This window comes from Ailuropoda melanoleuca, chromosome 4 (genome assembly GCF_002007445.2).
Source record: "Ailuropoda melanoleuca isolate Jingjing chromosome 4, ASM200744v2, whole genome shotgun sequence".
Lineage (NCBI taxonomy): Eukaryota > Metazoa > Chordata > Mammalia > Carnivora > Ursidae > Ailuropoda > Ailuropoda melanoleuca.
Window position 1 is genome coordinate 1,918,700 of NC_048221.1, and position 16,027 is coordinate 1,934,726.

General features: G+C 42.1%; 1 protein-coding gene across 1 annotated transcript; it reads left to right on the top strand.

The window, feature by feature from the left end:
* Positions 1-1,114: 1,114 nt before the first annotated feature.
* On the top strand, positions 1,115-15,736 carry LOC100472441 (zinc finger protein 556). The gene is given in 6 exon segments (XM_019804124.2): positions 1,115-2,303; positions 11,502-11,628; positions 12,274-12,457; positions 13,072-13,937; positions 13,940-14,000; positions 14,002-15,736. Coding segments are annotated over 6 exon segments (1,524 nt in total). The 5' UTR covers positions 1,115-2,300; the 3' UTR covers positions 14,285-15,736.
* Positions 15,737-16,027: the final 291 nt, after the last annotated feature.

Below are 16,027 nucleotides of genomic sequence, written 5' to 3' on the forward strand. Positions count from 1 at the left end.
AGAATAACTGTAAAATTCTCAATAGTCATCACATCAGGGAGTAGGAGGGAAATGAAGAAGGACGGACATATTGGGAGTCTAATATCTGCCGAAAGTCTATTGAGGATTATGTCCAATCTATGGAGTTTATACAGTATTAATATTTAAGCTTAAGGTAAGACATTTATGCAATGTTTTTGAAGTATGAGATACCACACTATAAAAATTTAAGAATTATTTACATGTGAAAAAAAGTACAATTTAAAAATATTTGTTTTATCCTATCATCTGACCACCTATCTAGTTTTGGTTTCAGTCAATTTGGAAGTATTCACAAATCTTTTAACTGGGTCCATTTAACTTGCCTTTATATTCATTTGGGTAGCAAAAATTGGGCGTGAGCCCAGCTCTAAAAAGAACTGGTTGCACAAAATTATACCATCATATGCATCTTGCTATGAAAAGAGCTGCAGGAATTTATTTCCAATTGAAAAGAATCAGGGGCGCCTGGGTGGCACAGCGGTTGGGCGTCTGCCTTCGGCTGGGGGCGTGATCCCGGCGTTGTGGGATCGAGCCCCACATCAGGCTCCTCTGCTATGGGCCTGCTTCCTCCTCTCCCACTCCCCCTGCTTGTGTTCCCTCTCTCGCTGGCTGTCTCTATCTCTGTCGAATAAATAAAATCTTTAAAAAAAAAAAAAAGAAAAAAAAAGAATCAAAGCATATATCAGTTGTAAACCATTTGTATGTCTAAGGGACAAAAAAATATATAGTTGAAGTTGCTTCTCTTTATGTAAAGAAACTGACTCTATGTACAAAAACTAATAAAATTGAAATTTGGAGAGGGCAAATGGACATGAATGCTAAAGGGTGCGCTAGGAGAGAGTTTTAAGGCAGATTTCTAAATCTCAGGCTGATTATTTTTTTTTAAAGATTTTTAAATTTATTTGACAGAGAGAGACACAGTGAGAGAGGGAACACAAGCAGAGGGAGAGCAGGAAGCAGGCTTCCTGCTGAGCTGGGATCATGATATGGGGCTCGATCCCAGGACCCTGAGATCATGTCCTGAGCCAAAGGCAGACACTTAACTGACTGAGCCACCCAGGTGCCATGAGTAATATATTTTTAATGAGAACCCTCTTTTCTACATGCTATGTCTCTGAGCACTATTTTTTTAATGAAAGTGGACAATACTTTTTAAAAACCATAAAACATGAACTTTTTCAACTTTTAAATAAAATAAGCAATAGAGTTTCCTTCCACTGGCTTTTAAACTGGTAAGTATTTTCTTCACAGGGAAGCATATTAAATGCACTAGGAATTTTGACTCAATCTGTTAAGCATATTAAATTTCTGGGTCCATTCCAAATTTATTTAAGCTTCTGCTGTTTTCTTCTAAGAGTTAAGTGGCCTGAGGGATATCATAGCCACTCACATTTCAGAGTCTCTAGGGATATACTAAAACATGGATCTGCAATTAATTTCACTTTACTGTGAAATGTGAACCCAAGAATGTTAATAAACACATCTGGTAACTTGTGGTTGTTCTGAAAAAAGTTCCTGTGCCCAGGGTTCGAATTTCCCGCTGGCGCCGGCTCTCCTCGGCCGGGCTTTCCTGATCCGAAGCAGCAGGTGAGTGGGGGTGGGGCAGCACAGATGAGGCCTCCACAGGGTCAACCGCCAAACATCAGAACGTACCCAGACCCTGCGCTGCACGCGCTGAAGTCACTGTCAAATGCCTGTGTACTTAAAGAACACAGACCCGTGGGTGACCTTGCAGTCCCAAGCCAACCTCTGACCCCTGGAAGATACCAGGCCCTCCCGCCCGGGCCGCCTTGTCCCAGCCCAGCTCTGCTCAGTCTGTCTCAGCCCTGTTGCTCCGTGGGGAAACGGGGTCTGGAAATGCGGTGCCACCGAGCTGCGGGAGGACGCCGAAGTCCTCCTCGAGGAACTGGAGCTAGCTCTACTTGGACACCAACGTCCCTACTGTGACCAGCCGCTAGAGGCCAGCCACGTGTGTTCCAGTTGTGCGGAATCGTCCCATCGGGGGCCCTGCCGCAAGGGTGTTGGCGTGTCCAAGTGGGAGGGCTGGGGCGGGGTTCAGAGCACTATCCAATCAGGATCCGTGGGCTCGGAGCACTGTCCAATCAGAGCCGGGGACGGGCACGCTCCCCGCCTTGTGGCCTAGGCTCTCAGACTGCCCGAGGCCCCAGTGTGCACCTGCCTCTTGCGGCCGCAGGTGTCTTGAATCCGCATCGCTCTCACCTGCACGGGCCGCGGGGTCACGGCGAGGGCGCCGGGAGAGATAGGAGCGCGGCTGAGAGATGGTGAGTGCGCGGGGTCGGGCCGACACCCGGAGGGGCTGGTTCCCCCAGGCCGGTACCCGCTGGAGGTGGCCGCGGCCCGGGTTCCTCCCCGCTCCACCCCTGTCCAGGCTCTGACCCGAGTTTCCACCCTTGGCCGCGGGCTGAGGTCCCGGCGTCCTGTCCCATACGCGCGTGGGTCTGGGTTTTCCGAACTTCCCGGGGTGACCAGATGAGCGCAACTGCTCTCCACGCGGGGTCGGGGAATCTCAGCCGCGGGTCGGCTCCACCCGGAGGCCAGCCTTGGCGGGGCAGGCGAGGAAGTCTGGGGAGACCTGCTTAGGGCCCTGGGCTCGGAGAGATCCCCTGGTAGGTCCTCGATCCCTAAGTGACCCGACCCCAGTTCTCGTTTCCTGGAAGGACTTTAGTCGTCAGCCGACCAGATGCTGCTACTGAGGGGAAGAGGAAGGGTTCCTGCCCTTTGGGTTTTCACAGTGAATTCCTTCACAAAACTGGAGGACGGAGAAAACCCACCCAGTGAGCCAGTGCAACAGTCTGCAGAGCAAAATGCACTGGAGACCTGCAGTGGGACAGGAGCCAATGCCCTCTGGGAGGGTGTTACGGGCGTTTCGGAGAACAGGTGGTGGGGGGTGGATGTGTCCCACGTGGTAGGATGGCCGTGCTTGACCCTTGAGTCATCTATGTCTGAGTTCCAGTTTTGCACTGCCCCTCCCTGGGGTTTGTCACCTTGAAAAGATTTATTTGGTTATTTGAGCCTCAGATTTTTCAGTAAATGTAAAATACACTTAACTAATAGACTTTGAAAGATTAGGTAAAATATTTGCAAAAAAACAAGGGAGGGGTCAATTTCAGAGGGGGAAAAAAGATATAGTCTTACACTGCATTTGTTAAAAATTCTTTTGTGTCTTTTTTCTCTCCCGGAGCACGAGTGGTTAAGTTTCTCACATCTGTTGTTTTCTTTTTGGTGATGACAAATGGAATTCCAGACCTTAGCCTTGAGGATGCTCCTGGGGAAAAGAATCTATGGGAAATAGAGAAACCCTCTGCCCCATTATGAATGCATTTCCACACACATAACGTCTGGCGTATTAATTGGTTAATTACAAAGACTCACCAAAAATGTCAGCTGTTCCCTTACAGGGTGGGGAGTTCATGACTGTGGATCATTCTCGTCTGTCTGGTATTACTGGACTTCAGAGATTCACGCTACCGACCGACTATCTGGAGTGGGGGTGGGGGCCCTGCCCAGTGACCCCAAGCTAAGCAAGGCCAGCCAAGGGACGGGGGGGGGGGGCGGGGAATGAAATGGTTTCTTTCTGGAGATTCTCTCCGGTGCCTGTGTCCTAGGCTGCCCACACCATGGGCCTAGAAGCGCTTCAGGGCACCAAAACACGGGTGTGGCTGGAAGAGATGCCCTTTCTGAGGTTGTGCTTGCCACTGTCTTGGGTCTGTTTCTAAATGACACATTTGGGGTGGGCACGCACCGAGGTTGTGCGATCGGAGCGTGGTCTGTGCACACTGAGAGGCCATCGAGGTCAGACTTAGAGAAAGACTCTTTGGGGGTCTGTCTCCTGGAGAAAGAGTTATGAATGTGGGGGTGCACTTGGGGTAGAGCCTTAAACTGACTCCAGCCAAGACTTTCCTGGCTGCTGAGCACTGAAGCCTGGAGAGGGAGCACTCCACATTGCAGGCTGGGGAGAGGAGGGTGTGTGGGGCTCCAGAGTTCATCCCTGCGTCTGCTCAGGTCTCCCTACCCTCCGTCACCGGGGACTGACCTGCAGAAGGCTGGTATTTCTGCAGTGAAGTCTTGGCCCCCAAGCCTGTGAATGAATGGGTTGCCTTCTGAACTTGGAGGGTTTTCTTTGCAAACAGTGGATCAGTGAGTGGCTTTATCTGGGCTGATGGAAACGTTTGGTTTTCTTCCTTTCTGATTTCTGTATTGAATATTGCTGCTGTATGACTCCAGTCTCCCTAAACGCTTGGCCTTTTCATTTCCCTGTTTGAGTGTGTAAGATTTTTATTTTCTTGTGTGAGTAGAAATGGATTGAAAGATAAAATAGAAGAGAAGAGCATTCTGGAAGCATATGACATTTTTCTTCCTTTTTTGACAAGAGAACATCCAGATAGGAGATGGGTGTATTTAAACTCTCAGGTTTTCACTTTTTCCATAGTTTTTTTTTAAATCAGTGATTGTCTCTATAGAGTTATGAAATTTAAAGTGTACTATTCCTAAGACAATTCTTATTTTAACCAATATGAGGACAATTGCCTTTGCATATGCAAATCCTTGAAAATCATAGTGCATTGAATGGGTTAGGTCCAAACCCCTAATGTGTGACGTATCCTACTCATTCTTGAAAATACTCTCAAGTGTGAGGGGACCCTTGAGGGTGCAGTTGGTTAGGTGTCTGACGCTTGGTGGCAGCTCAGGTCATGATCTCAGGGTCATGAGATTGAGTCCCACAGCGGGCTCTAAGTCAGGCTCCAAGCTCAGCATGGAATCTGCTTGAGATTCTCTCCCCCTCTCCCCTCCCTCGAGTGCTCTCCCTTTCTCTCTAAAATAAATAATTTTTAAAAAAAGTAAAATATAATTTATGTAGATTTCTTTTATGTAAAGTAAATAATGTATGCAAAGGTTTAAAAACTCTGCAAAACATTGACAATCTGACATAAGGCAACTCCCTGCCCGCATACCCTGCTCCACGCCAGTCCTACCCAGCCATCCTCAGACAACCAGTTTTAATCATTTCTTATGCATTTTTATCAGTGTTTCTTTCTATAAAAAGAAAAGTGCAAAAGTTTTTCTTTTGTTATCGGAAAGGTAACATGATGTACACAAGGCAACGTACTTTTCTGATTTGTTCTCATGATCGTCCTGCAGACTTTTTCATATGTCAAACGTCTTTAATTTTCAAGTTTATGCAACCAGTTCTCTCTAATTAGGCACTTGATCTGATTCTAATATTTTTCTACCCAAGTTTATTAATTAAAACTGACTTTTCCTTATTACATGGTAAGCAAACATACAAAAAGTGTTATTTTCCAACCTTGATTAATGCTTTAACTGTCATGGTGAACTCTATTATATTTAGAATGTATACAAAGTTTTATCGGACACTTAAAAACTAATCACAGAGTAAACCTCTGTGGATTCACCACCTAGATTCGTAAGTGGACCTTGGGTAGTGGTACGAGTCTCCAGACATGACCCTCCCTGAACTCACCACTGTCTTGTTCCATCAATGACCACTGTTTGCTTCTTTGCTTAATCTTCATACCTTTACTTTTTATGATTTTTTTTTTTTTACTAAGTAGTGTCCTGCTTCGTTTTACTTCTTTGAGAAATGCAATAAATAAGTATTAACAGAATTACACTGGAAAGGCTTTCCTATGGTTCTTTGCCTTAGTCTGTTTCTTACATTCTACTGTCTGAAAGTGCAGTCATTCAATTGATTCTTCCATTCCAGTGCTTATGGGGTTTGGGTCTTTCAAGTTTGTTTTCTTGCTTTTATGAAAAATGCCACTCCTATGAGTCTTGTTTCAGTGTCGGAGGTCGAATGTGTAGTACATTTGCCACATATTGGAGGAAAACTCTAGATTGTAGATCATGGCCAAGTTCAAATTTATGAGACAATTCCAATGAAGTGTACCAGTTGACTCTCCAAACACGTGTGCGTAACTGCTTATTTGTTCCATGTGGCCATCTACACCTGAGATCATCTAATTCAGTAATTTTTGCCCTTCTTGGTTTAAAATGGGATCTATTTGAGATTTTATTTTGCTATTTGCTCATTACCAATGAGGTCAACTCTTTTCTTATATGTGGTCTTACATCTTTTGTGATACATGTTTTAGTCATTTCCTATTTTTTATTCATTTATTTGACCATTAATTTTTACTCTGCGTGCATATTTATATATTTGTATGTGTTGCAAGTATCTTTATCTCAAATTGAGGTTTACCATTTCAGTTTCTTAATTTTATTTTTTTAAGATTTATTTATTTATTTGAGGGGAAACTGGGTGGCTCAGTCAGTTAAGCGTCCAACTCTTGATTTTGGCCCAGGTCATGATTTTGGGGTCCTGGGATCGAGCCCCATGTTGGGCTCCCTGGCCAGCAGGGAGTCTTCTTCTCCTTCTGCCCCTCCCCCCTACTTGTGTGCTCTCTCGCTTTCTCTCTCAAATAAATGAGTGAAATCTTATTTATTTATTTATTTAGAGAGAGAGTGTGTGGAGGTCGGATCAGAGGGAGAGGGAAAGAGAATCTCAAGCAGACTCCCCACTGACCACAGAGCCTGACCCTGGCTCCATCTCACAACCCTGAGATCGTGACCTGTGCTGAACCCAAGAGTTGGGCACTTAACCAACTGCACCACCCAGGTGCTCCTGTCTTTCACATTTAAACATAGAATAAAGTGGTTATTGTTCATAGACTAGATGGGAATACAGTTCATTTTTCCTGGTTGGATACCAATTTCTCCCTGCCCCATGTATTATAGTGTGCATCATTTCTGCCATTGCTCTGTGATGCTTGTTCTGTCATTTATCAGATTTCCATATACATGGGCGTCTCTTTAGGATTCTTTTCCTTTCCATGAATCTATTTGTTTATCCCTATACTAATAACATATTGCCCAGATTATTGTGGTTTCAAATTCCTTGATGTGTTTGGAGAGCCCCTACTTTGTTCTTAAGAAAATTTTTTCTTTTTTGGACATTTGTTCTATTCGGTTTGGAGAAGTTGTTTATGAGGCCCTGGAACATGAAGTCTGAGGATGAACTGGAATTTTATAAAGACTACAGGTTTCTTTTTGGGGAGATGACATCTTGGTGACATTGAGTTCTAATTTAGAATAATTTAGAATAATTTCTCTTTATTGACCTTATTTGGTGTATCATTGTCATCATATATTCCTTTACATCTTCAATCCTGATTTCCTTTAGTTCTTTGAACGTATTTGTAATAGTTACTTCGAAGCCTTCTTCTGTTGAATCCAACATCTGTTTGCTCTCAGTTTCCATTGCCTGCTAATTTTTCCGCTGTAAGGATCACAATATTCTTTTTTTTTTTTTTGCATGCCTTGTAATTTTTTATTGGAAACTGGAGACTATAGGTAATATATTGTAGCGACTTTGGGTCCTAGCCCCTATCCTCTGGGGCCTGTGACTGTTGTTTGTGTTTGTTTGGTGACTGGCTGGATTATTTCAATCAAATCTATTTCATTCCCCTCCCAACCCCTTCAGTGTTAAGCCTCTGATACTCCTCTTCAGTCACCCTGGGATGGCAGTAGTGTTGGCAGGGTTTTCTTCTTTTCTTTCCTTGACTATCCACTGGTAAGCCGTTAAGCTCCACTAACTGTCAGCTGACTGCTTTATTGTTTTGAACCTGCCAGGGTGCATACATTGGTCTATAGACTAATCCAGTCAAATTTGGACTCCTTCGAAGGCATAGTTTCACAGGTCAGTGTCTGTTAATTGTTCAGACCCTTGGAGGGTTCCTCCCAGCTTCCTCTTTCCCTGTTTCTCCCTTACAAACAAGGTGGACTACAATTTTGCCTGTATCTTGAATCTCTCCCCTGTTGCCTTTCAATATAGCTTGGACTGTTTTTGAGAGCACCCTTAGGCTTAAGGTTCTCCATCTTCTGTTGTAAATGAAGTCAGCTCTTTGGGAAGAGGCTGAGAGCTATCTCTTTTACAGCCTGCTTTTCCGCCTTGTCAAAATCTCTGAGCCAGGGAACTGCAGTGAGATGGGGACAATGGTACACTTCTTTCTGAGTGACATGCCAATTTAAGAGCTGAGCATTAAGTGGAGGAAGGGCAGTTCCCTGATGTCTTCTCAGCTTGCCTCTCTTGCAGGGGGAACCTCTGCCTTCCGAGGCAGAACAAGAGCAGTCAGGTCCACAGTATTCTCATCAGCCCTGTACCCACTGTGGAGCCCACATTGCATAAGTGGGGGCTGGTGGAAATGGAGCGCCCTCACTGTCAGTTGTGCTTGCTTGGAGCTTAAACTCAGTAACAGCTAACTGGGACAGGATGAGAAATGCTGACATCCTCCTTCTCTGACTAGGAACTGTGGGGACAGAGAGTCTGTGTTTTTGGCTGCAGCCTGGAAAAGAAGTCTAGGGAGAGAGAGAGTGGTCTTGGTTCAAATACCAGACTGTTAACTTCTCTTACTGAATCCTCATAGAGTTTCTTGAGTACCTGTTTCCTCAGCTGTATGCCCTCAGGACTCTTTCCAGAGGCTTGAAATGATGGTTTTAAAAGTAATTTCACCAGCTTCACTGGAAAGCAGGTCCACAGGGTATCTCATATTACCATACAGTCGTGTTTGCTTTTTAACATGAGTTTTCCAACTTTGTGTTGTTATTAAATGGAAAGGTAATGAGTTTTATTTTCATCTTGTGTTTTTATTCTAGAATCTTGCTAAAAATCTTTTTCTTTGGTTCTTTTTGTTCTGTTGGGATCCTATGCATATGTTTGTTAGTGCTAAGGATAACAATGATCTTCTATTCTTTTGTAATTCTGCATATTTGCTTATTTTCAGGTGGCACTGGTTCGGATTTCTAGTACAATGTTGACCAGGAGTGAGGCAATGGGAACCTAGTTTTGTACTTCTTTTTGATAGAAAATAATGAACTTGGGGTGCCTGGGTGGCACAGCGGTTAAGCGTCTGCCTTCAGCTCAGGGCGTGATCCCGGTGTTGTGGGATCGAGCCCCACATCAGGCTCCTCCGCTATGAGCCTGCTTCTTCCTCTCCCACTCCCACTGCTTGTGTTCCCTCTCTCGCTGGCTGTCTCTATCTCTGTCGAATAAATAAATAAAATCTTAAAAAAAAAAAAAAGAATGAACTTCACTCTATTTGTATGTTCCTTTTTGAATAATCTTTTTTTAACTACACCCTTTATTGGGCTATGCATCTTACCATTGATTCCCCTATGGTACATGTTTTTCATGTGTTTCATTGAGTATTATAAAATCGCTTTCTATAATTCTTAAGATGATTTCAGGTAAATTGTATTAATTGATTATAGAGTTTCATTGTAAAGTACAACATACTGCAGAAAAGCACATAAGACATCTTGGACAGTCCATAGAAATAAAAAAAAAATAAACACCTGTAAAATAAAATCCAGCCCTAGATCTAAAACAGTTCTTGACATCAGACACTCCACTGGAAGTGATTCCCTCCTCTCCGGATGTAACCAATATCTTGAATCATGTGATGATAATATCCATGCTTTTATCACCTGTGTGTGCATCATTAAATGAAGACACTATAACTTTGGATGTTTTATAAGGCAGGTAAATGGAATCACAGTGTACATGCTATTTTATGTCAGACTTTTTTTGTTTAAAGTTATTTCATGGTCTTCTACGAAGAATAATAGTTAATTAACCTTTATGTCTCTCTTGTATTCACTTTAAGGATATAGCATTATTTTTTATTAACTCTATTACTAGTGGCTATTTGGGTGTTTTCAAATTTTTGCCAGTGCTCCTAAAAACATTATTATACATGTATCTACTTGGATGTCTTATTCTTATCCCCATCTTGGTATACCCTATGGTGAATTCCTCTTCTTCTCCCCAAGAACTTAATCCACATATGGCCTCCTACGTCTCCATTATTCCAGTTTTTACTGTAAGAAATGATCAGAGTCATTAAATCTTCTCATTCTGTCTTGCCCCGACTTCAGTCCATCTGGAATCTGTTGCTCTTACCTATGTTTTTCGGGCACATTCCACTGTGACTACCCAGGCTGACCCACCTTCTTCTCACCTTGTTATGGCTTTATTTTCCTATCAGGTGTTCTGGTCCCTACATCCATCCCCTGTGGTCTAGTCTCAACACAAGTGATGGGTCCTTAAAGCTATCAGAGGACATCACTCCTTTGTGCCAGAGTCAGAAGTAGTTCTGCATTCCTCCCAGAGTCACATCTGATTAGTTCCCCACAAGATGATGTGCTCTACCTCTCATCACTCTCCACCATCCTTGACTGTTACTCTCCAGCTTACTTTGCTCCAGTCCTTGGCAATGTGTCTTAGCCTATTCAGGCAGCTATAACAAAACACCAAAGAGTGGCCTATAAACAACAGAAATTTATTTCTCACAGATATGGAGGCGGGGAAGTCCAAGATCATGGCACCAGCATGCCTTGGATGGAATGAGCCGTTTTGGCATCTTATAACCTCAGTGCGTATGTGTGTGTACTCAAAATTAATGCACACCAATACCAAGGCTTATGAATGTGGATGTTATGGAAAGGTCTGAGTTCTCATGTCTTCCACTTTCCTCCTCTTTCTCAGTACCCCTTCTGTCTCAAATTAAGGGGTCATAAAGGAAAAAAGAGTAGTAATTGATTCTGTGATAAAGAATATATGTAAATAATACACATGTAACTTAAAATCAGCTTTTCTCCAGGAAAATGTCTTCATGCACCCCGTTGGACTTGTGTATTTCAAATGGAGTACATCATGACACAGGGTCAGTTGGCCCACATTGTGATTTGGGTTTCTACCGTGGGCCTCTTACTGTTGGTGAGAGGAAATGAAGGAAAAGCTCCTTCAGTGTGTTTTTATTTATCAGAATCTCATCAAGATTTGAACTTGTGGTTTATGCAGTGCTGAGAGATGCGGTGGGCAATAAGAGATGAAATCATTTTTGTCACGAGGAATCGATTGTCATAAAATAGCAATATTTGTTTCATTTGTATAGCATTTCTCTAATTTCTCCAATATGTTTTGGACTATTCTAGACTCTGTGAAAAGGCAGGGATCACACAGGAAGGGCCACAGTAAAAATGGAGAGAGAAATAAGTTCAATGTGTTAATGATGTGTTAAGACTATGATACAGAGGGTGCCTGGGTGGCTCAGGTCGCTTAAGTGTCTGTCTTTGGTTCAGCTCATGATCTCAGGGTCCTGGGATTGAGTCCCATATTGGGCTCCCTGCTCAGCGGGGAGTCTTCTTCTCCCTCTCCCTCTGCCAATCCCCTCTGCTCATACTCTCTTGCATGTGCACACTCTCTATCTCAAATAAATACATAAAATCTTTTAAAAGACTATGATATAGAAAATGAGTGTGGACATAGATTAGACGTGGGGAGACCAAAGAGTCTTGTCTGAACTTCCTATGAGTTTGAGTACACCTTCCCTGTGTTGTCAGGGTTACCCACTCTCCTACAATTATGTGGTTTGTTTTAGGACTCAATGGTCTTCGAGGATGTGATTGTGGACTTCACCCAAGAGGAGTGGGCCCTGCTGAATCCTGCTCAGAGGAGGCTCTATAAAGATGTGATGCTGGAAACCTTCAGGAACCTGGTCTCAGTAGGTAAGGAGGCATCAATCCTTCACTTAGTTATTTAAAGAGTAAGTATTTCTTATTAATTAAGCCTATTTCAAGATTTGGAATAAAGAAGGAAAACACATTGATAAATAAAGCAAGCATGATCACAGCTGTCATGGATCTAGAATCTAACAGTTTCTCTGTGACAGTAAAAATCTATGTATTAACCTGTGTTTTCCTTTGTGTCTTCTTTAAAATACTTAGGGTTCTTCAGTGTCATCAGTCTGGGCAGATATTCGTGGGTCACTTTGTGGGCATGGAGAAATTTGTTGTTTTGAAACCTTGTGATTCTTCTGTGCATATTAAATCACCTCCAGGGGCATCTGGGTGGCTCAGTTGGTTAAGTGTCTGCCTTCAGCTCAGGTCATGTTACGGTCCTGGGATCAAGCCCCATGTTGGGCTCCCTGCTCTGCATGGGGCCTGCTTCTCCCCTCCCTCTGCCTGCTGCTCCCCCTGCTTGTGTTCTCTCTGTCAAATAACAAATAAAATCTGTTTAAAAATAAAAAATAAATCTCCTCTATTTTGACCTCTTGTGCCTCTTAGTAGTGAAGTTTGGAAACAGCTAAACTGAATGTATTTCTTTGGTCACAGGTGCCTTCCTTATAAGATTTATTCACTGTTTTGTTTTAGATGATGACACTCAACTTAAAACCAATGGGTCCATTTCTCAGCAGGATATTTTTGGGAAAAAATTATCCAATGAACAGAAAATAGCAAGGTTCATAAAAAATGATTTCTGGACCTCCCTTTTTGGAGAAAATTGGGAAGACCAGTGCATAGAAGATAAGCCCAACAATGAGGGGAGACATTTGAGGTGAGTTGAACTTAGGAGAAAACACAATATCCCAGTAGAGATTATTACTATTTCATGAAATTAAAAAAAAAAAAACAACTGATAAACCTAGCTCCAGATTTGTTTATTCACAAGTCATTCCCTCCCTTTTTTCCTTCATGTGACTCAGACACTGAGCATTTGAAAGATAATTTAGTGGGAAACAATGATCAGGGAACTCTATATGAGAAGTGCTGTTGTAGCAATGGGCTGTGCTTAATCCCATTCCCAAAGCAGCTAGTTTATTCCACTTTGAAATAATTCAAATGGGACAGAAAATCTACATTTATGGGACACCTGGGTGGCTCAGCTGGTTAAGCGTCTGCCTTCAGCTCAGGTCATGATCCTGGGGTCCTGGGATCGAGCCTCACATCGGGCTCCCTGCCCAGTGGGGAGTCTGCTTCTCTTTCTCCCTCTGCCCTTCCCTGCTATGGTACTCTTTCTCTCTCAAATAAATCTATAAAATCTTTTTTAAAAACCCCTACATTTATACAGAAAATGATAGAAATGTAATCCTAGCATTCATTAACAAATATTAATAAATGGTGAATACACAAACCATTAATAACGTGCTCCTCCCACCCTGTTTTTAGCAGAAGTCATATAGTGGAGAGACTCTGTGAAAGTAACAAAGGTAATACATGTGGAGAAATCGTCAGCCGTATTCCAAATATTAAGCTGTACAAGAAAACTGCAACTGGAGTAAAACTGTATGAATGCAGTCAGTGTGGAAAAGTCTTCAGGCATCGTTCATCCCTTAAGAGACACAAAAGGAGTCACACTGGACGCAAACTATATCAGTGTGAGGAATGTGGGAAAGCCTTCAGTTGTTCTTCATACCTAAGGAATCATGTGAAAACCCACAGTGGAGAGAAGCCCTATGCATGTAAACTTTGTGGGAAAACATTTATTCGTTCCCATTCCCTCACTGGACATATAAGGAGTCACACTGGAGAGAAACCCTATGAGTGTAAGCAGTGTGGGAAAGCCTTCAGTTGTCCTAAATCCTTTCGAGTACATGTGATGATACATAATGGTGGGAAACCCTATGAATGTAAGCAGTGTGGAAAAGGCTTTAGCTGTCCCAAATCCTTTCGAGTACATATGATAATGCACACTGGAGAGAAACCCTATGAATGTAAGCAATGTGGGAAAGCCTACTGTTGGCTCACATCCTTTCAGAGACATGTGAGAATTCACAATGGAGAGAAACCTTATAAATGTGAAAAATGTGGGAAAGCATTTGGTTGGCCCTCATCCTTACACAAACATGTCAGAATGCACACTGGAGAGAAACTTGTAAATGCAAGCAACGAGGAAAGGCCTTCGGTTGGCCCTCATCCTTCCAAAAATGCAAGAATGCAGACCGGAGAGAAACCTTATAAGTGTGAAAAGTGTGGGAAAACATTTGGTTGGTCCTCATCCTTACACAAACATAACAGAAAGCACACTGGAGAGAAACCCATAAATACAAGCAATGTGGGAAAACTTTCAGTTGGCCCTCATCCTCCCAAAAATATAAGAATGCAGACTAGAGAAAAACCCTATAAGTGTGAAAAATGTGGGAAAGCATTTGGTTGGTCCTCATCCTTACACAAACATGTCAAAAAACACAGTGGAGAGAAGCCTATAATTGCATGCGATGCAGGAAAGACATCAAATGGCCCTCATCCTTCCAAAACAATAAGGATGCAGACTACAGAGAAACCTCATACATGTGAAAAATGTGAGAAAACTTTCAGTTGTCCCAGATCCTTTCATAGTCATGTGAGAACTCATAGTCAAAGGAAAACCTATAAATATAAGTAACATGAGAAAACCTGATGCAAATTAATTCGTGTAAAACAGTTTGGAAAATTCACACCAGAAGAGAAATCTTATAAAGGTTACAAAGATGGTATTGCTCAGTATCCCATCCTTAACGTGAACCTCTAGCAAGTGGATTTCCGTATCTTTTTCAACTAAACATTGACATGAAAATTCTCAAGTATTCTAAGTACATCTATATAGCACATGAATTTTGATATATTATGGGTTTTTTCCCCTCATGAATTCAGGTAATATTTCTGTTTCCATTTTGAAGTGTGATATAGCCATGGGTGATTTGATGTGTGTTTTGAATATGCATTAGGTTTAATTTTATATAGTTTTTAAAAATTGTTCTGTAAGTATGGGGCCTTTAGACTAATGTAACATTGGTGTTTGTTTGGATTTTCTTACTGGCCCAGTGTGTTCCAAACTGGGTGTCACTTTCCCATTACATATATTCCATCTTATTATCTTCCTGAGAGAACCTACAACTTTTAAAGCTGGCACTTCTTTGATTACATAAGGTATGTATTCTCAACACCCTTTTTTTTTTTGCCAGAGTTTCATTATTCCATTTTGCTCGCTTGCAATTTTGTAAGTATGTAAGTTGGCAGAAATTTGTAGGTATACAATGGTCTTGAAAGAGTATAGTTTCAGATGAACTATTATTTCCATCTGTTGCTGTATGCTCTTTGTCCTGGGTTCTGGTTAGGAAGTGGACAATATGTTTGAATTAAGAAAGAATGAAATCTAGAGGTGGAGATGGTTCTGTTGGATTGTGTTCCATCAGCATAGGTAAGGCTAGGAACCACATTTCCCAGGATGCCTTCTCTATATGGTTCCATGATAGAATTCTGTAAGAGCCCAGCTTGCGTGAGAGTTGGAAGAAGCAATTTTCAGTTTATTGAGCCACCAATATTTAAGGAGATGCGCAGATGCACAGGGACTTTGTGGCCACCATCTCCAGCCTATTTTCTTGATTGCTAGTCTTGCCAATAAAAAGTATCCTCAAAACAAATACCAACTGCATGACTTCCATTTTGTCAGAGGGGTGGGCATTCACAGACACCCTTCCAGCTTTCCCATCGTGGATGTACCTCCATGGTTAGATGTCCACAGTTTGCATTTTCCTGAAAGCCCTATACTGTCCACCAGGCCACTGATTAGGATGTCATGGCTGTGGATGTTATCTAATGCTCTGACCTCTTTTCTCTAGATCTTAACATATTCGAATAACGTCTGATTTGTATGGTGAACACCTCATTCTCTTATTTCTCATGCTTCTGTGTTTCTGATTGCACTAGAACAGATGCAATGGTGCATGCATAACAACATACGGGACTGTGTTTCCTTGCAGCGTCATTGAGCAGGTGCCCTGACCCAGTATTTCTGTGAAATAAATATGCATTACTGACATATTGGGCAGACTGTGTGGGTTTTCTGTTATCAGCACTGAATACAACCCCTCAGGATATGTTGTTATTAAGATTGATATGTGTGGTTAGACACAGTGTGTATTTTTTTGGTTGAACAAATGCTGTGTTTCTGAGAAATATTCTATTAACTGTTTTCATATGAGTTATGTACTTTATAAATGTATAAAATGTTTCTGAGAAATATCCTATTAATTGTGTTTTCAAATGTGTATTAATAAATGTCAATCTCTTTACTGAAAAGATATTAAAATATTTCAACTATGAGCTGGCAAATCAACTTTGTAAATGGGAACGTAAGAATTATACA